The 21,647-nt window shown below is 37.4% G+C and overlaps 1 protein-coding gene across 1 annotated transcript; it reads left to right on the plus strand.

The window, feature by feature from the left end:
* Positions 1-7,010: 7,010 nt before the first annotated feature.
* On the plus strand, positions 7,011-21,439 carry LOC130415812 (NACHT, LRR and PYD domains-containing protein 12-like). Its single transcript, XM_056741769.1, is given in 15 exon segments — positions 7,011-7,062; positions 7,316-7,377; positions 7,749-7,859; positions 8,038-8,089; positions 12,132-12,336; positions 12,665-14,080; positions 14,083-14,431; positions 14,753-14,926; positions 15,259-15,432; positions 16,020-16,193; positions 16,523-16,696; positions 17,367-17,540; positions 17,877-18,050; positions 18,451-18,624; positions 21,235-21,439. Coding segments are annotated over 13 exon segments (3,498 nt in total). The 5' UTR covers positions 7,011-7,062; positions 7,316-7,377; positions 7,749-7,806.
* The last annotated feature ends 208 nt before the right edge of the window (positions 21,440-21,647 follow it).

A 21,647-nucleotide genomic window follows, 5' to 3' on the forward strand; every position in this document is an offset into this window, starting at 1 on the left:
GCAGCCTGATGCTCATCCTTGCACTGCCGTGGACAAATGATTCCAACTGGTCCAGCTCTATTCACTTTATATTTACTGATCTGCTTTAAACTTGTGTGAAGCTGCTTTGGAACAATGCAAAATTGAAAGTGAAATAAATTTAACCTAAATTGACGCAATTAACAATTTCAAATCAATTTAACATTGATTCAATGGTTTCTGTCTGCTATCAAACATCTGGGAAACCACTGTCCACCCCCCAAATGATTTATGGTATGTATGTAGTGAAAAACCTTTGGTTTCTAATGTATCTGCAATTGCCAGACCTTTGGCACCACAAATTGAGAAGCTGTCTGCGGAATTTAAATATTCCTGTACAGTCTGTCCCACCACCTGCACACCCTGGCCTTCATTTATTGTGACATGCACTGTAGCTATGTTAGAGAAACAAATTAATAATTAATATAATAATAATTAATAATTAAGTCATTTGGCAGACGCTTTTATCCAAAGCGACTTACAGTGCACTTATTACAGGGACAATCCCCCTGGAGCAACATGGAGTAAAGTGTCTTCCTCAAGGACACACTGGTGGTGGCTGCTGGGATTGAACCAGCAACCTTTGATTTACCAGTTCAGTGGTTTAACCCACTAGACCACCATCTCACAGTTTATCATTAGCAAATGATTTATCATTTTATCATTAGCAAATGATTACCCAGTTTATCATTAGCAAATGCATTTGAAATACAACAGTGCGATCTTAATGATTTGGTTACTACTATACTCACTATGTGGAGATATTTTTCCGCTGTTCTCGATGTCAGCTACATATATTTGCTTTCTTACTCATTTGGCCCTTCGGAGGGGGTTCTGGAATGTGTTAGATGGATGTGTTATGGCAGTGGTCCCTCTTGGGCGACAGGATAGTGGTGTTGAAGGCCCTGCAACTGGTGTCAAAATGTGTTGTTCTTTGCTTGTCCCTAAAACTGCGAATAACCCCCTGTCTCGCATCAGTGTTGTCTGAAATTGCCCGGATTGGTCTGGAAAAAATGTCTCTCTAGTTATGTCGTCCTCCAAATAAAGACTATCTGGTTCGACCTAAGGAAATGGAAACATTCATGTTCATTAATATTTACTAGTTACCTATTAATACCTAGGAGATATTGTTATGGAGCGGGTAAACTAGCCAATATAACAGGGCAAAGGTCATGGGGGGGGGGGGGGTAGGGATTTGCGGCACATAGACAGAAAAGCAATGATATAATAAAAACAGTCACCTTAAAAATAGACTCCAGACGCTCCCTAGAAATATCTCGGGCTACCATGATTAATCTCTTCGAGCCATTATACAGGCTGAACTGTGGCTGAAGTTATCCATCAGTTTCACTTCTTGAGTGCATGTACTCACATCACTTGCTGCCGGCCGCTTACACTGATATCATACAGATGCGCAGCAGTGCCATCTACTGACTAAAACCAAAACGGCAACCGATATCAAATGGATATGAATACAGACAGTAGCATCACAGAAAATATATTTAATAAATGGGTACTACATAAGGGAGATAAATATTATCAGATCAACCGTAGACCGTTGATAACGCGATAGAGCTGTGGGTCCATGGGTGGCTGTAGACTACCATTAACCCCGGCGACAATGGTACAATCCATCTGCAAGCGCACGCACAAAAATGAAAAATTAGAAAAACAAGTAATTTTTTTGTTTGTTCCATAATCTGAAATTCTGAAGCAACTACCCAAAGACGTATAATTGAAAATGAAACTGAGGGACAATTATCCATTTATGAAGTAGGGGAGAGCGAGGCATGTTGTCACACTTTTCACACTGTGTAACATTTACTGAGCACCATACATCACAGCGGTATAAATGTTATACCAAATGAAAGAATGACTTCTTGGGCACATAATTTGAATTCATTACATTTTCATATCTTATCTCATTACGGAGTTGTAGACTGTTGAATAGAGGATGTGCACTTGTGACAATTTGCCCCATCGGCAGGTAAGTTGTCACACTAGATTATCTAAAAATAAGAACACAACTACTTAATTGTGAATATTGATTTTCATTTTTATATTCAAACCAGAACTGAAAATATAAACAATCGTGCCTAGAGAATATGAAAAAACAATTATTTCAAGCCAAACTGTACACATTTCAATCAAAACGCATTACTTTGAACTTTAAACTCAAACGTTCGGTGGCTTGCACATAGATCCATTCTGATATGGCCGGATGTCCTCTGGAGTTGGTAGCCTGTTGTCAGCAATAGCATTGCTGGGTAAGGGTGAGCTGGTGGAAGCAGAAGCATAACTGGGCATGGGCAAACTTGGTTTCCAGAAATACATCTCTGTTGTAAGGTTGAACCCCGGCCACCCTAAAGCTAACCTGAATCTTCAGGGGGTTGCAACCAGAGGATAGGCATTTGCCACAAACCCAGGAATGTCATAAATTGACATTGTCCTCCCTGGGATGTTCCTCATCCAGGAATTACACGCACTGTTGACGTGCCTCTTTAGTGGCCTCTCTTATGGTTCGAGCCGACATGAGCAGTGTGTTGGGAATGACAGCATGATTATGCCATTTTCTTTTGCATAATTGAGTCCATCAATGGACAGATGAGACTCGTGGTTTTCCAAAAGGAGTATACAGGGCTTCTAGTTTGAGCACTTTGTATGTTCACTGAAATGTTTCAGGAAGTCAACAAAGTGCGTGTCTTTCATCCATCCAGAGGAATTTGCCCCTCCTTTGCTGCAAGGTGGCCCATTGATCAGGAGATGTTTATAATGTCTATATATATTTGTACTGGGGCAAATTGTCAGATGTGACGACTTGCCCCAAAGTCATTGAGACAACTTGCCCCAAACTGACATGTGTGGTAATGTTGGCTAAATCTTAAGGTTAGCTCAACATAGCACGTCAGCTAAAGTATCAAAAGACACGTTATTGTCTCCTCTATTTTGTGCAAGATAATCATTTTTATCATTCATATCTAACAAAGTTGTATTGCATAAAATTTAAAGTGCCAATTTTTTACTTTTTAAGAAGAAAAATAAGAAAATTGTGCTAATATCAGATTAGAGCGATCTTGACCACATGTGAACAGGAAATTGACTATAGAAGAAGAAGTCACACAAAGTGGCTATTTGATTTTTGAGATAGAGCCTTTAGTGTTGGAGTTATGACCAGTGTGACAACTTACCCATGTGACAATTTACCCCGCTCTCCCCTACTCATGAAAATTGAAAATGAAAGTTTGAAACCAATTTTCCTTATATTAATTTTGATGGTGCAAATTGAAAAAAAGAACTGCAAAGCGTTACACATGGGCTGTGCTGCCCATGTTCAATAGATTAGATTTTAATGATGAGATAAATGTTATTGAAAACAATCATGATATCTGATATATCTCGCGAGGGTTCAGCGACCGCTAACGAAATTGTGTAAGTATATTTATTTAATTCATTCAATATTGGGTAGATATAAACGTTTTGTTTTAAATTATGAGACAATTTTATCGAAAAAACTATCCGGATATCTATGTAATATATCGCGTCTGTACTTCTCTTCATACAGTAACTAAATTAATGAAGAACAATCTAAATTAATTTTATTTTAGACGGTTAAAATATTTAGTGTTTGAATGGCTCTTTGTTTTGTGCTGTTGTTTAGAAAAGTATCATAAGACTGCTCGATTTAATATTGTTTCGACGAAGTGTTACTTAAAATGATTTAAAAAGAAGTGGGAATCTTTAAAAGAACAAGTCATTTTAATATTGATAACAATGTTTTTTTAAAACGAGATATACATGGAATACGACAAAAATGTGTAGAAAATAATACACATCAGAATGATTCTCATTTTTCTCTTTTCAATTTCAAAGCAAACAAGTGCTTAAACCCGAGAGCCCACAAATACAGCACAACTATTAAACTTAAACATTATTTAATGTTAGGCCTATGTCATTAGCCCTGGTTGCACTCTTCATGTGTTAATAGTGATGATTTATACAATAACAATAAAGTCAATAACCAAGTAAACAATATGTTGTGATGTTTTTTTGAGGTGCAGAAGTCAGAGCTAAGACTGAGCTGTCTCTAAATGTTATTAACTTAACGCTCTTGTTGTGTAACGTGGTAACACTCCTTTGAAAGGATTTCTGAGCTTTCTGTGACTGTTGTGACAGCCTTTTACCCCAAAAAATCTTACAGAAACTTGACTTTATTAAAAGGGATATCCTCTAACATAGTGACAAATACAAAACAGAAGTGTTGAGCGTCAAATAGCAAGACACTCGCGATAATGCCGCACTCAAAGGACAAGGAAAATAAAAAATCTCTAACTTAGCTCTGTATACTGTGTTAAGTAATATGAGACCAGTCTTCTTCTATTTTTGATTTCACTTATGCTTTTTATTGTCCTTGTGCTGTCCCAATTGCTTCCATTTCTTAATCCACCTGTAAGTCGCTTTGGATAAAGGCTTCTGCTAAATGCTAAATATTTATGTTTGTTTTACACTCTTTTTCAAAATCCTTTAAAATATTTCCAGGTTTTTTACCCTCATTGTACCTTATGACTGATCATATCTGATTTCTATATCTTTTCTACAATATCTAATAAAATAAAAAAAAAGCATGCTTAGATAAACTAAAATTGGCTCTGTAAACTGTTGTAGGCTTTGTGAGAGATGTTTTTATTGCTCATATGCTTTTTGTTGTCCTAATGTTTGACCCAATTGCTTCCATTGTTTACCCAATAAGTATCTTTGGATAAAAGCGTCTGCTAAATGACTAAATGTAATAGTAAATGTAAGAAAAAGGTGGATAGCCTTTTGTGGTGCTTGCTCCAACCATATGGGCAGAAAGACACATTACTCTTTAAGTTGAAAGGTGTCATCAGGACTGAGCGCTCGTGACAGACACATAGTAGTTTGCTCGTGTTTGTGTTGCTGTACCAAGTACTAGAGCAAACCCCTGGTGTAACATCATCGACACAACGCCTCCATCAGGGAACAGAGGTTACACACTTAACTTGGACTTTGTTTTTATTGTCAGAATTAATATTGTATATAATAATAAAAATATGGCATAGTTGCCAATATTCATGTGTGTTTCTGATAATATAATATGGGGAGTTTCCCATCAGGGCTTGAGACTAGTCCTAGACTAACATAAATGTTGAAGGTATCTTGATCTTGATCTTAAAATATATGAGTGTGATTGTTTTGTCTCAAGATGCACACAGTAATGTTTTTTAAATATGTTTATTTTTAAACTACATAAATATCCTAATTTAACTAAGGCCTAGTCCTGGTTTAAGATAATCCTTGTCTTGGAAACCGGTCCTTTAAGTAAATATATTGTTGTGATGTTTCTGCAGATATGTTTATTCATCCGGAGAAGATCTTCAGCTCTGTGTCCTCTCATTCAAACACAAGCAGGAAGCCTCATAACACAAAAACAACACAGCCAGAACACCGTAAAGCCAAAGATCATGAAAATACAGATGACATTTTATTCTTCTAGTGTCTCTTGTGTTTCAGATGGACAGTGATCACTGTTTTACTAACATGATCTGAACAGACATGTTCTGCGTCTCAATCCACACAGTATCCGTCCTTTATAGTATTTGAAAATAGCATTTGTCCCAAATCAAAGTATGTTGAAAAGATTATTCCAATGATTCCCAGATGGTCTACTGCTTCCTATAGAAATTCGTATTGCAGAACGATGGACGCTTATATTACCCATAACTCACTGCGAGTTTAGTCACGCTCCACTTCATTAATAAATAATATAACTGATGCGTCACTCAATTAACAAATGTAAGTATAAACATTACCTTCAAAGAGCAGTGTTTTAATGTGTATGTCAGTTAATGGCCACAATGTTGTCTAGGTAACAACAGCCACTTCTGTTTCCTGTTAGTATGTCCCAGTGCCTGAGTATTGTTTTTCTACACACTTAAATGTATATATTTTCCCTCACAAAAACAGTACACACTTTTATTGAATATTATAAGTAGGTGAATTGGGATGTTATGACACACTGCATAACAAACATTTTACAAGTAATGAAATCTGCACTGATTTAATCTCTGTTAAAGACATATTAGCAGAGTGATGAAGTTTATTACCTGTTATCTTATATTTTGTAAATCATTACTGAAAGGACAGTCAGGAGTCAATGTGCAATTTATAATCTGTTTAGTGATTTATAACAGAACACTTTGTGTCTTATTGAAAGATCATTCATGTAAATATCTCTTATATTGGATATTTCTTGTGAATCATATTCAGGGTTATTTTTGTCCAGAAGCTTTACACTAGAAAGTCTTAAAGTTCTTCTTATTGACTCTTGGCTGGAAAGTGATGTTATCAGGACATTAATAAAAACAAATGTTGTATTGATACTGTACAGTTCTAGTGAAATGTCAACTAAAAATTTATTTGAAATGGATGTTTTGCTCCTGTCAATTGGAAAATAATGTTCAAGGAGCATTTTATTATAAAAAAAACGTGGTTTTCATATCCAGAAATAAAGCATTTAAGTTTTTCATGATACTAGTGAAATTTAAGAATGTAGGCTGTCTTTATCAATTCTTGCCTTATACAGTATTTGACACAATTCTGTTAAAACATGTACTGTATATTTCATATGCATCTGATGCTGTCTTTTAATGAACCTGTACATTGTAAATATTTCATTGCAGATTCTGCTGCTTTGTTGTTGTATGGAAGATGTAAACTTGAAATTTGTAGTGCTTGTTTTTTTCCTCATAAACGTCTTTAATCTGCTGTTTTCAAATATCAGTTGGTTCATTTTTATTGCAAATTTAATTCACAATAATTGTTGAACAAAATCAAAAGTGTGTGCGTGAGCGTGATTGGGTTTGTGTGTGTGTGTGAGCATGATTGGGTGTGTGTGGTGTATCATATGGTTGGTGGCTCCTCCTCCTCAACAGGTAGCTGCAGGTGAAAGTCAAACTATTACAGCAGGAGCCATTTTACAGTAAAGCTTCGTTCAAGAACATAAATAATAAACAAGATAAAAACACAGTAAGTATAAATATTTTAATGTTTATTCAGTAGATTCAATATTGTCTTGCTCTGAACATCACAATAAGTTTATTGGTTGAAGAACTGTCTTGAAATATTGTGTTATTTTTGGAATCAGGAAGTGTTTATAAACTCAAAACATTAAAAGTGACGTTTAAAGGTCAAATGTGCAGCTCAATGTTGTGGACGGAATGATCTGAGAGAAGTGTGTATTTCTGAGATGACACATAACACATCAGTATATTATTTACAGGTTTAACTCTTTATTTTCTGACACTGTGTGTTCATCATGAATCTCTCCAGAGAGAAAAAAAGGTGAGATAATTGAAAGAATTTAATAAACATAAATTGTTTTAATTATAATTGAAAAATGTTTGTCTATTGTTAGACGTGTTTGAAGTGGAAGGCTAAATGTTGGTCTGGTGTAAGAGTTTGTATTTAATCGCTTTTTTGGTTTATATAGTTTCAGTTTAAAATTTAAATTAGTATTCCTGGTTTTATTATAATGAAATTGTAAAGAATGTTTATACACATTTAAAAATGTATTTTTGTGAATTATATTAAACCTTTTTTGTCATTTATACAATTTTTTATTATTATAGAGTGAATATCTGATTAATACAAGTTTTTTATTGAAAAATTCATAACACTGCACATGAAGTAAACTCTGTTTAATGTTTTTTTAGTTTGACACGTGGAGAATCTCCTAAACCCAGTTGTGTGTCTATGAAGAGTGACTGATCAATGGGTCTTCCAGTTAACTTCAGTTCAGGAGACTGTGATGATACAGATGGGAGGTGAGAACAGTCTGATGGTTTAGACGAGTAAATCACTTCATCATCTTTATTCTCTGATCTGTGTCTGTGCTGTTGATGTTACTGCAGATATTCACTGAACACTTTACTGACAGATACACACATTAATCCATGTGTTCACTGTATGTAAACAGATATTTCATTTATTGTTCAATTACAGTAACGCAACAAATGGATCCTTCAAAGGGAAGCACATGGATTCTGTTTTCCAGGTGCGTGTTTGTGTGTGTTTGTGTATTTGTGAGAAATGGATGCGAAGTAACTACTATGGAACAAACGTTCTTATGTAAATGTTTTTTCGGGATATGTTTTACAGTATTTTGTTTTCAAAAATTGATTAATTTGTGTGTTTATTCACAGTTTATTCTGAAATGTAGATTAGATTCAACTTTATTGTCATTACACATATACAAGTACAGTGTAATGAAATGTAGTTTAGGTCTAACCAGAAGTGCAATTAGCAAGTGCTGATATACAGTGTGAATAAATACAGAATACAATTTTAGGAAAATACTATACAATGGCCATGTACTATGAAAATATGACTGTCGGTATGTACTATGAACAATATAAACAGAAGGCTATATACTGTGAACATTAATGTACAGGTGGTTATGAACAGATAACAATATAGACTATACAATAGTGCAAGTGATTTGAGTGTGCATTAGTTACAGACATTAATTATTAAAGTTACAGTGCAGTAGATGAGTTCATGCGGTTATTAAAGGTACAGTGCAGTACATCAGTTATTGAAGTTATAGTGCAATACATGAGTAGATGCAGTTATACATTTACAGTGCAGTAGATGAGTTAATGCAGTTATTGAAGTTACAGTGCAGTATATGCGTTAATGCAGTTATTGAAGTTATAGTGCAATAGATGAGTAGATGCAGTTAGTTATGCAATAGATGCAGTAATGCAATAGATGAGTTACAGTGCAGTAGAGAAGTTGGTGCAGTTATTGAAGTTACAGTGCAGTAGAGAAGTTGGTGCAGTTATTGAAGTTACAGTGCAGTAGAGAAGTTGGTGCAGTTATTGAAGTTACAGTGCAGTGGATGAGGTAATGCAGTTATGAAAGTTACAGTGCACTAGATGAGGTAATCTAGTTATGAGAGTAGTCCTTTAGTGCAAATGAGCAGTATAGAGTGCAAATGATTCTGTGTGTGTAAACAGTCCGATATAGCAGATACATGAAGTACTGGTGTGTACAGTTCAGTCATGCATGGCAGCCCTGTAGTGCAATGTAAACAATTTAATAGCAGCATTAAAGTTAAAGTTATGAGGGGTGGTGGAATCAGTGGGGGGCAGAGTTCAATAATGAAACAGCTCTGGGAAAAAAGCTGTTTCCTAGTCTGCTGGTTCTTGTCCGGAGGCACCTGAAGAGAGTAAACATTCTATGACTGGGGTGAGAGGAGTCCTTGAGAATGCTGCGAGCTCGACGCAGACAGCGTTTCTTTTGGATGTCCTCAATGGAAGAGAGTGTAGTCCCTGTGATGCGCTGGGCTGTTTTCACCACCCGCTGCAGTGCCTTGCGCTCAGCAACAGAACAGTTCCCGTACCAGACTGTGACACAGTTGGTCAGGATGCTCTCTATCGTGCAGCGATAGAAGTTCACCAGGATAGCTGAAGACAGTTGGTTCTTCTTCAGTGTCCTCAGAAAGAAGAGACGCTGGTGAGCCTTCTTGACCAGGCATGAGGTGTTGGTGGTCCAGGACAGGTCCTCCGAAATATGGGTCCCCAGGAACTTAAATGTGGAAACACGTTCAACAGCCATCCCGTTAATGTGGATGGGGTCGTGTGTGCCTCCTTTCGCCTTCCTGAAGTCCACTATGATCTCCTTTGTTTTGGAGGTGTTAAGGAGCAGGTTGTTGTTTTAGCACCATGTGGCCAGGTGCCGTACTTCCTCCCTGTAAGCAGTCTCATCGTTGTTGCTGATGAGACCAATCACTGTTGTATTGTCTTCGAACTTGATGAAGGAGTTAGGTCCATTCACAGGTCTGCAGTCGAGTGTGAAAAGGGAGTAGAGAAAGGGGCTCAGTACGCAGCCCTGTGGTACACCAGTGTTGAGGGTGATGGTGGTGGAGCAGATGTGGCCTTACCTAACAAGCTGAGGCCTGTTCGTCAGGAAGTCCATAATCCAGTTGAAGGTTGAATTGTTAATGCCTAGGTTTCCAAGTTTGATGATTAGCTTGGAAGGGATGACGGTATTGAATGCAGAGCTGAAGTCTACAAACAGCATGCGTGCATAAGTGTCCTTATTATCCAGATGTGTGAGCACGGAGTGCAGCGCCATGGACACCGCATCATCTGTGCTCCTGTTGCTACGGTAGCCAAATTGGTATGGGTCCAGTGTGGATGGTAAAGAGTCTTTTAGTTGTGACAGGACCAGCCACTCAAAGCACTTCATAACAATGGGTGTGAGTGCTACAGGGCGGTAGTCATTCAGGCATGTCGGGCTGGAGTGTTTTGGAATGGGCACAATGGAGGTGGATTTGAAACATGCTGGAACCACTGCTTGGGCGAGGGACAGGTTGAAGATATCCGTGAAGACCCCAGCGAGCTGCTCCGCACATGCCCTGAGTACGCGACCAGGGATGCCAACGGACCAGCAGCCTTGCGTGCGTTTATCCGGCTTAGTGCAGTGTAAACATCTGTGGAGTTTAGTATGAAGATTGGGAGGTCAATAGAAGGTGTGAGCCTGGTGGCGGGTTCATTATTGTCTCTCTCAAAGCGTGCATAAAAGTCATTAAGCTCGTTCAGAAAGGCAGCATCTGTGGCTATGGGGATGGAGTGGTAGCGTTTGTAGTCACTAATGGCCTGGATGCCCTGCCACATGCGTCGAGGGTCAGAATTGGTAAAATGCTCCTCTAGCTTCAACTTGTAGCAGTGCTTGGCCTTTTTGATGCCCCTCTTCAGATTTGCCCTGGAAGTACTATAGGCCTGTGCATCACCTGATCTGAAGGCGGTGTTGCGTGCTTTCAACAGGAGGCGCACTTCCTTGTTCATCCATGGCTTCTGATTCGGGTATATGGTGATCTGCTTTTGATCTGTGACACTATCAATGGTGGTATTGATGTAGTCCAATACAGAGGAGGTGTAGCTGTCTATGTCCGTGTGAGAGCCACTGGTGGCCTGAGAAGCAAACATACTCCAGTCTGTGTGTAGAAACCTTTCCTGGAGTGTTAAGTCTGCCCCCGCAGGCCACACCTTGATGGTCTTCACTAATGGCTTCACACGATTAATGATAGGTGAATACTTGGGGGTGAGGAACAAAGAAAGGTGATCAGATTGACCCAGGTGGGGGAGGGGGGTCGCGGTGTAAGCTTCAGCCATGTTTGTATAGACATGATCGAAAGTTTTGTTTCCTCTTGTGTGGCAGGAAACATGCTGGTGAAATTTAGGGAGCACAGTCTTTTAAGTTAGAGTGATTGAAATCTCCCGCAACAATAAATGCAGCCTCCGGATGAGCAGTCTGTTGTTTACTGATGGCTGCATGAAGTTCTTTCATAGCAAGCTTGGCTTCAGCATCCGGTGGAATATAAGCTGCCGTTATAATGGTGGAAGTGAATTCCCGTGGCAGATAAAACGGTCTACATTTAACCATGAGAAACTCAAGGTTAGCCGAGCAGTGTCTCCCGACAATAACAGAGTTCGTGCACCAAGCTTTATTGACATAAATGCACAATCCACCTCCTCTTGTCTTACCGGATTCCTCTGCCGTTCTATCCGCCCGGTGTGTGTTGTAGCCCACTAACTCAATAGCGTTGTCCGGTATGCCGCTGTGTAGCCATGTTTCCGTGAAGATTATGACATTGCAGTTCAAAAGTCTTTTATTATTGATGATGCAAAGTCGAATCTCATCCATTTTGTTCACTAATGATCGTACATTAGCAAGATACTACGATACTACGATACTACGATACTACGTTTCAAATGATGCCTTAAAATATTTTTATGAGTTTAAATCTGATTCATTGTAGTAAGAAGTCACGATCATATTGATTTTAATTAGATTTCAGTGTGTTATCAATAGTCATGTGTGTTTGATAAAGTGAGTCACTTGAGGGCAATATATGAATTACAGATAATATTATAATATTTTGTTTCTGTAGTTTTTATTTGTGGTAATACTGTTAGTAAAATATGTTATTAGTTTCATGAAATGGGTTTAAGCTATTTAGAAAAAAAGTGTGTAAACTACAATGAGCATTTAGAAAACAAAATCCCTATGTGCTTGAACAATGATTTCAGGAGGTTGAGCACAAACTCATCTCTATGATGAAGAAAGAGCTGAAGATCTTCAAGAGTCTACTGAGTCCAGATTACCCATCATGCTCTGAGAGAGAAGAGGAGGATGATGAAGATCAGATCAGAGTCAGAGAGATGTTTCTGAAGATCACACTGAACGTCCTGAAGAAGATGAAGCAGACAGACCTCGCTAACAAACTACAGACCAGTAAGAGCTCTCAGTCATGTGACTATTACATCACTTTACCTTCAGGTGAACAGATACAGTGTCTGTATTTACTGATGATTATTAGTGAAAATACATTTACAGTTAATAAATCAACAGAATAGAACCATGAAGCTTTTTGTGTTCATCTAATGTCATTATCATCATAATCTTAAAATACTTGAGTCAAATATTAACAGATTATGAAAAAAAATATTCATTTGGTTTATAAAAAATAAATAATATATGTTTTTACATTATACATACAGTAGAATTCAGGATTTTCCTAACTGTATACATGTATGTTTTTATAATTCCCTTTGTTTATCAGAATTTGTCCCTGTATACATGAAGAAACACAAATCCAGACTAAAAGAGCAATTCCAGAGAATGAATGAAGGAATCTCAGCTCAAGGAAGCTCAACACTTGTGAATGAGATCTACACAGAGCTGTACATCACAGAGGGAGGGAGTGAAGACATCAATAATGAACATGAGGTGAGACAGATTGAGACAGCATCCAGAAGATCAGAGACACAAGAAACACAAATCAAATGTAATGACATCTTTACAGTCTCACCTGAACAAAACAAACCCATCAGAAGTGTGCTGACTAAAGGAGTCGCTGGAATTGGAAAAACAGTCTCTGTGCAGAAGTTCATTCTGGACTGGACTGAAGAAAAAACAAATCAAGATCTTCACTTGATATTTCCACTTCCTTTCAGAGAACTGAATCTGATCAAACAGAAAAATATCAGTCTGATGGATCTTCTTCATCAGTTCTTCACAGATACAAAAGAACTGAGATCAACAGACTTTGATGATTATAAAGTTGTGTTTATCTTTGATGGTCTGGATGAGTGTCGTCTTCCTCTAGATTTCTCAAAGAATCCGAGTTTGTTTGATGTCAGAGAATCAGCATCAGTGGATGTCCTGCTGACAAACCTCATCAAGGGGAATCTGCTTCCTTCTGCTCTGATCTGGATCACCTCTCGACCAGCAGCAGCCAATCAGATTCCTCCTGAGTTTGTTGATCTGATCACAGATGTACGAGGATTCAATGACCCTCAGAAGGACGAGTATTTCAGAAAGAGAATCAATGATGAGAGTCTGGCCAACAGAATCATCTCACACATGAAATCATCCAGAAGTCTGTACATCATGTGTCACATCCCAGTCTTCTGCTGGATTTCAGCCACTGTTCTCCAGAGAATGTTGAGTGAAGCAGAGAGTCAAGCACAGATCCCCAAGACTCTCACTCAAATGTTCACACACTTCCTGATGTTTCAGATCAAACTGAAGAGTCAGAAGTATGATGGGAAATGTGAGGTAGATCTTCAGCAGGCTAGAAAGAGTCTTGAGTCACTGGGAAAACTGTCTTTTCAACAGCTGGAGAAAGGGAACCTGATCTTCTATGAGGAGGATCTGAGAGAGTGTGACATTGATGTCAGAGAAGCGTCAGTGTACTCAGGAGTTTGTACTCAGATCTTCAGAGAGGAGTTTGGACTGAACCTGGGGAAGGTGTTCAGCTTTGTGCATCTGAGCGTTCAGGAGTTTCTCGCTGCTTTATTTGTGTTTCTGTCATTTCTTCAGCAAACATCAGGACCCGTCAGCAGATTGAGATCAAATATGAGTGATTTACTGAAGAGTGAAGTGGACAAGGCCTTACAGAGTGAGAACGGACACCTGGATCTTTATCTCAGATTTCTTCTCGGTCTCTCAATGAAGTCCAGTCAAACAATTTTACGGATCTGATGACACAGACAGGAAGAAGCTCTGACAGTAAACAGGAAATAGTCGAGTACATTAAGAAGAAGATCAGAGAGAATCTCTCTCCAGAGAAATCCATCAATCTGTTTCACTGTCTGAATGAACTCAATGATCATTCTCTAGTGCAGGAAGTACAAACATATGTGAACAGAAGAGATGAGTCTAGTCTAGCTGGAGTCAGTCTCTCTTCTAGTCATTGGTCGGCTCTGGTGTTTGTGTTACTGAACTCAGAAGAGAAGCTGGATGAGTTTAATCTGAGTAAATATGATCCATCAGATGAATGTCTTCTGAGGCTTCTGCCAGTGATCAAAGCATACAGAACAGCTGAGTGAGTCATTTAACTGCATTTCACCTGAACATTTAACAGTCATAATACTGTAACAGTGATCAGATAATGTTGTGTACATTATCAGAGACATCATTTAAAATATGAAGGAATTGTTCACTGAATCTATACAGAATCTAACTGTTCTGGCTTTTTACTTATTTGTTTATCATTTCTTTATTTATAATTGTCTGTCAGGGTTCAGTTCTTGCAGTAATTCTCTTTCAGGTGCAGATGTTTCTTCAGCTCTTGTACAACATTATCTCTTGATGTGTTTCTATTTTACTGTGTTAACTCACTGTTGTGTTGTTATTTCTCTCTCAGTCTGAGTGGCTGTAATCTGACAGAGAAAAGTTGTTCATCACTGGCGTCAGTTCTCAGATCAAACTCCTCAAGTCTGACAGAACTGAACCTGAGTCACAATAATCTGAAGGATTCAGGAGTGAAGCTGCTCTCTGATGGACTGAAGAATACAAACTGTAAACTAAAGATACTAAAGTAAGAAAATCCTTAAACCAATAAAGTTAAACATGTGTATGTTCATATCATGTAAATGGGAGAATTGTTCATGTGAATCATCTTCATATAATGTTGTTGATCATAGAGACTCAACAGTGACTGTCAGTCAATGACTCTCTGATGATTCAGATTATTCTGATCATTTTTTCAATGAGAAATAACTGTGAGACACTTTAACCAAACACACATCTGATGATCATTTTCACACAGATAAATACATTTTTTTTTATATTAAAGTTATAGAATATATCTAGCAAGATAATATTGTAAAATGTCATTGAGTTGTCAATTTATTTTTCTTCTCTATTCAGTCTGTCTGGTTGCAGTATTGGATCTGAAGGTTGTGTTGCTCTGACTTCAGCTCTGAGATCAAACCCCTCACATCTAACACAACTGGATCTGAACTATAATAATCCAGAAGATTCAGGAGTGAAGCTGCTCTCTGATCTACTGAAGGATCCACACTGTCAACTACAGACACTACTGTGAGTTACTGATTCAATTATAACTTTGTTAGAAACAATTTTGTTTAATACAAGTGACTGTTGAGTATTTTTGCTGTTTCACTCTTGTTCTTGTGTAAAGTTGATGTAGTAACACTACTTGTATTATGTTTTCTCTTGGATAATCACATTCTTGTATAAAACTCACGTGCAAGTCCCTCTGGATAAAAGCATTTCCCTAATTAATAAATGTAATTGTATCATGCGAAAAGTCTCCATTTACATGAACTAAAACATGACATACTTTTGTTGTGTTTCTTGACACACACACATCATGTTTTGCTGAAGTTCACTGTCACTCATAGAAGTTGTCAAGCTTTGATTGAAAGTGAATGAGATTAATTTATTTTGATCATTTACATTTATGCATTTGGCAGACGCTTTTATCCAAAGTGACTTACATTATCCTATACATTTGTTCCTAAGTATGTGCAATCCCCTGGGACCGAACCCACGACCTAAGTGTTGTTAACGCCCTGCTCTTACCACTGAGCTACAGAAAAACTACAGAATTATAAATGTATTAAAAAACATTGTAACTCACTGTTGTGTTGTTATTTCTCTCTCAGTCTGAGTTACTGTAATCTGACAGAGAAAAGTTGTTCATCACTGGCGTCAGTTCTCAGATCAAACTCCTCAAATCTGACAGAACTGAACCTGAGTGACAATAATCTGAAGGATTCAGGAGCGAAGCTGCTCTCTGATGGACTGAAGAATAAAAACTGTAAACTGAAGACATTAAAGTAAGAAATTCCTTAAACCAATACAGTTAAGCGTGTATAGTCGTATCATGTAAATGGAAGAATTGTTCATGTGAATCATCTTCATATAATGTTATTGATCATAGAGACTCAACAGTGACTGTCAGTCAATGACTCTCTGATGATTCAGATTATTCTGATCATTTTACAATGAGAAATAACTGTGAGACACTTTAACCAAACAAACATCTGATGATCATTATTATACAGATAAATAAAAATATTTTTTGATTTAAGTTATAGAACATATCTAACAAGATATTTTTGTAAAATGTCATTGAGTTCTCTAATTTTTTTTTATTTTTTTTCAGTCTGTATAACTGCAGTATTGGATCTAAAGGTTGTGTTGCTCTGACTTCAGCTCTGAGATCAAACCCCTCACATCTGACACAACTGGATCTGAGTTATAATAATCCAGAAGATTCAGGAGTGAAGCTGCTCTGTGATCTACTGAAGGATCCACACTGTCAACTACAGACACTACAGTGAGTAACTGATTCAATTATAATTTTGTTTATAAACTCACTATTAATATTCACAAGTAACTGTCAAGTATTTTTGCTGTTTATGTTTTGCTGTTTCACTCTTGTTCTTGTGTAAAGTTGATGTAGTAACACTACTTGTATTATTTTTCTCTTGAATAAACATTCTTCTTGTATTAATCTCATGTGTAAATCGCTCTGGATAAAAACATTTTCTTAATTAATAAATATTATTGTATCGTGCAGAAAGTTGCTCTCCATTTACATGAAGTGAAACATGACATACTTTTGTTGTGTTTCTGGACACACACACATCATGTTTTGCTGAAGTTCACTGTCACTCAGAAGTTGTCAAGCTTTCATAAAAAAAAAATGAGATCAATTTGTTTTTAATGTTTGTGTCTTTCTCTTGGATCATTGTTATATGTATTACATTTGTGATACTCTGAGATTTTAAGTCTCACATGAACTTTACTGCTTCATAAGATATCCTGAAAAATAGAAATGAGATTAGAAGTGATCATTAAATATTGATCTGTTAATACTTTGTCTGTTATCTTTGTGTCAAGTGCAGCATTATTTAAATCTGAACGATCAATCATAGAGTCAGAAAAAATTCATAAGTGTATTACTAAGATTTTAACTCACTGTTGTGTTGTTATTTCTCTCTCAGTCTGAGTCGCTGTAATCTGACAAAGAAAAGTTGTTCATCACTGGCGTCAGTTCTCAGATCAAACTCCTCAAGTCTGACAGAACTGAACCTGAGTGACAATAATCTGAAGGATTCAGGAGTGAAGCTGCTCTCTGATGGACTGAAGAATACAAACTGTAAACTGAAGACACTAAAGTAAGAAATCTTTAAACCAATAAAGTTAAACGTGTATGTTTGTATCATGTAAGTGGAAGAAAAGTTCATGTGAATCATCTTCATATAATGTTATTGATCATAGAGACTCAACAGTGACTGTCAGTCAAAGACTCTCTGATGATTCAGATTATTATGATCATTTTACAATGAGAAATAACTGTGAGACACTTTAACCAAACACACATCTGATGAACAGAAGTAACCATGAGACTACAATATTTTATTATCACAGCCTATATTAAAAATTATAACCATCCTAGATATTATGGTAAAAATGCCATTGAGTTTTCTAATTTATTTGTCTTCTCTCTTCAGTCTGTCTAGTTGCAGTATTGGATCTGAAGGTTGTGTTGCTCTGACTTCAGCTCTGAGATCAAACCCCTCACATTTTACACAACTGGATTTGAGCAGAAATAATCCAGAAGATTCAGGAGTGAAGCTGCTCTCTGATCTACTGAAGGATCCACACTGTCAACTACAGACACTACTGTGAGTTACTGATTCAATTATAATTTTGTTTATATACTCACTATTAATAATCACAAGTGACTGTCAAGTATTTTTGCTGTTTCACTCTTGTTCTTGTGTAAAGTTGATGTAGTTACACTACTTTATATTATGTTTTCTCTTTCTTTCATGTTTATTCTCATGTCTAAGTCACTTTTTGATAAAACCTTTTCCCCATTTAATAAATATAATTGTATTATGCAGAAAGTTGCTCTCCATTTACAGTTAAACATGACATACTTTTGTTGTGTTTCTGGACACACACACATCATGTTTTGCTGACACCTTAATAAAATCTGATGATCAATCATGCAGTCAGAAAAAAGTCATAAGTATATTACTAAGATTGTAACTCACTGTTGTGTTGTTATTTCTCTCTCAGTCTGAGTGGCTGTAATCTGACAAAGAAAAGTTGTTCATCACTGGCGTCAGTTCTCAGATCAAACTCCTCAAGTCTGACAGAACTGAACCTGAGTCACAATAAACTGAAGGATTCAGGAGTGAAGCTGCTCTCTGATGGACTGAAGAATACAAACTGTAAACTGAAGACACTAAAGTAAGAAAATCCTTAAACCAATAAAGTTAAACGTGTGTGTTTATATTTTGTAAATCACTCAGTCAATGACTCTGTTGATTTAGATTCAAACAGCATTATCATGATACTGAGATCACTTCACATGTTATTATTGTAAAATGACAGTGATTTACAGCCATTTAATATATTACATCTTGAAAAAATTGACATCATTTGATGAATATATTTAAATATTATATCAAACAATTTTACTCCTATTTATTGTCTAAATGTTATTGACATTATTTAATTTATTTTTCTTCTCTCTTCAGTCTGTCTGGTTGCAGTATTGCAAGTGTTGCTCTGACTTCAGCTCTGAGATCAAACCCCTTACATCCGACACATCTGGATCCGAACTTTAATAATCCAGAAGATTCAGGAGTGAAGCTGCTCTCTGATCTACTGAAGGATCCACACTGTCAACTACAGACACTAATGTGAGTTACTGATTAAACCTTTTTATTTCTAAAAACAACTACCACAGTGTAAAAAGTTGAGAAATCTTTAATATTAAAGTCAAAGTGTTAGACAAACTTTTAAGTTTAATGAACTTTTGGACAAGATGGTTGCATAACACACATACACACTCCTACACACACACACACACATTTGTTTGTACAGCTATCTATATGAGGACATACATTGACGCAATGCAATCTCTAGCCCCTTACCCTAACCATCAGAACTGAGTACCTGACCCTCACCCTCACCCTAAACCTAATCTAAACCCTAAAACCAGGTCTTGACCCTCAAACAGCCATTTAAAGGGGTCTCAGAGAAGTGTGGACCGGCCAAAATGTCCTCTCTTTACTCACTTAGTCCTCACTCTGCTGGTCTAAAACTCAAACTGGTCCTCATAAAGATAGATGTACAAATGCGCACACACACACGCACACACACACACACACATACAAACCGTTTTAAATTAATCCAACTTTTACCTTAATGTGAATTACATTTCTGAGTTTAACAAATAAGTTCACCCAACCTTACTTTCTGATGCAAAACACCAAAAACCGTTGGTAGTCATATCAGGACCAACCTTTTTTGGTTACCAACTGTAGTAGAGTAGGCGGGGCGAGACCGTGGTTCGAGTCCGGTGAGTAATTGTGAATTAGCGCCAGCTGTGCGCACACCGGCCTCGAATCACGTAGGAGATGGGAGAATATAAAAGGAACGAGCGACCGGACTGTCGAAGAGAGAGGACCGGGCCCGAACTTATGTTATGTTTGTATTTATATTATGTTTTGTTCGCCGGCAGTCGTCCGTGAGGGGCCGCCGGCTGTTATATTACTTTATTAAATGTTTAAATGTTTGCCGGTTCCCGCCTCCTTCCTTCCATTTTATTGAGATGTGTTACACCAACATTCTTCAAATTATCTTGTTTTGTGTTCTGCAGAAGAAAGTCATTCAGGTTTGGAATGACACAAGGTGTAAATCATGGAAGAATTTTCTTATTTGAGTGACCAGTTATAAACCTGTATACATTTCTTTGTTGTGCTGAACACAAATAAACACAGGAGTTTGTAACTAATCTGTTTTGGGTCATGATTGACTCCCAATGTAGTCTTTTCATTTCAAGTCTCCAGTCAACAAAATAATCTTTATGAGGACATTTTGAGGACTCTGTACTCACACTTGTGTTAATGTTGGTGTGGTAGCTTTTCTTGTATTGTGTTCTCTCTTGGATTACAGTTTTTTTGGATTGCTTAAGCACGATTTTCAAAACAGGGCCCGTGTTTTCAAAACACTACACACAATTAGCACAACCACACACCCAATTAGCAAAACACTACAGATCATTTGCATAATTAAACACTCTTGTAAAAACTATACACTTCTGTTTAAAAACCACACTTTGTTACCATATGAAACACACACGTTTCACATTACTATACTCTGTTTGCACGAGTTACATTCTGCTATGATAAACCTAAAACACTTTTATCAGTTCTACTTATCTATGATTAGAGTGGGCTACCATCAACAAAGTACAAATATAATGTAAATCCACCAAACACTACACAAGACCAATGTTGCAGACTGAAGAAACTAATTTATTTCTCAACAGGCCAAAATCTTGACATGGAGATTCATAATAATGTAAAAAAATGTCACTTTACGTATTGTACTGTAAGTTTACTGTAATAAAAAAACTTGACATTGTCTCTTCGCCTTGCTGGATCTGGCCAGAGAATTTCATTAACATCGCAGGCAATGTTGTCATTAGCAAGACACCTTGGAAGAAACGTCTTGAATGACGAATCCATCCTTGCATTGCTGCTACCTCCATCTGGCCACAGGCCTCCTCCATGGCTTGGATGAGTGGTACCTCAGCCTGGAGACCGAGATCATATACCTTCCACCTCCATGCCAAGAAAAATTCTTCTATAGGGTGGAGGAATGGAGAGTATGGTGGAAGATATTGGACGGTGAAATGTGGATGTTGCTGAAACCAGTTCTGAACCAGAGCAGAGGGGTGGAAAGACACATTGTCCCAGACAACAATGTATTGCATATGATCGATTTGATTTGCTGCTGTTATGTTGTGCAATTGGTCCAAGAATGTAAGTATGAGTGCTGTGTTGTAAGGGCCCATATGGGCATGGCGGTGGAGGACCCCATTCTGTGTAATGGCTGCACAGAGTGTTATATTACCGTCACGTTGCGCTGTGACATTGACTATAGCCCTGTGGCCAATGATGTTTCTTCCCCTCCTTCATGTTCTCATCAGGTTGAACCCAGCCTCATCTATGTAAATGAACTCATGCTGGATCCCCTCTCCATCCATTCGTAAAACTCCCTGAAGAACAGTGTCAGGCAAAATTGTGTTGTTCAGTGTAGATCTAGTATACATATTACAGTACAGTAAAATATTATGAGACAGTATGCAAGATCACACTGCTAAAGTGAATACATACCTCTGCATAATCATGCCGCTGTCGTTTCACCCTTTCGGAATTGCGCTCGAAAGGGACTCGATAAATTTGCTTCATTTGAATATG

The sequence above is a fragment of the Triplophysa dalaica genome, chromosome 3, assembly GCF_015846415.1.
Source record: "Triplophysa dalaica isolate WHDGS20190420 chromosome 3, ASM1584641v1, whole genome shotgun sequence".
Taxonomy (NCBI): Eukaryota; Metazoa; Chordata; class Actinopteri; order Cypriniformes; family Nemacheilidae; genus Triplophysa; species Triplophysa dalaica.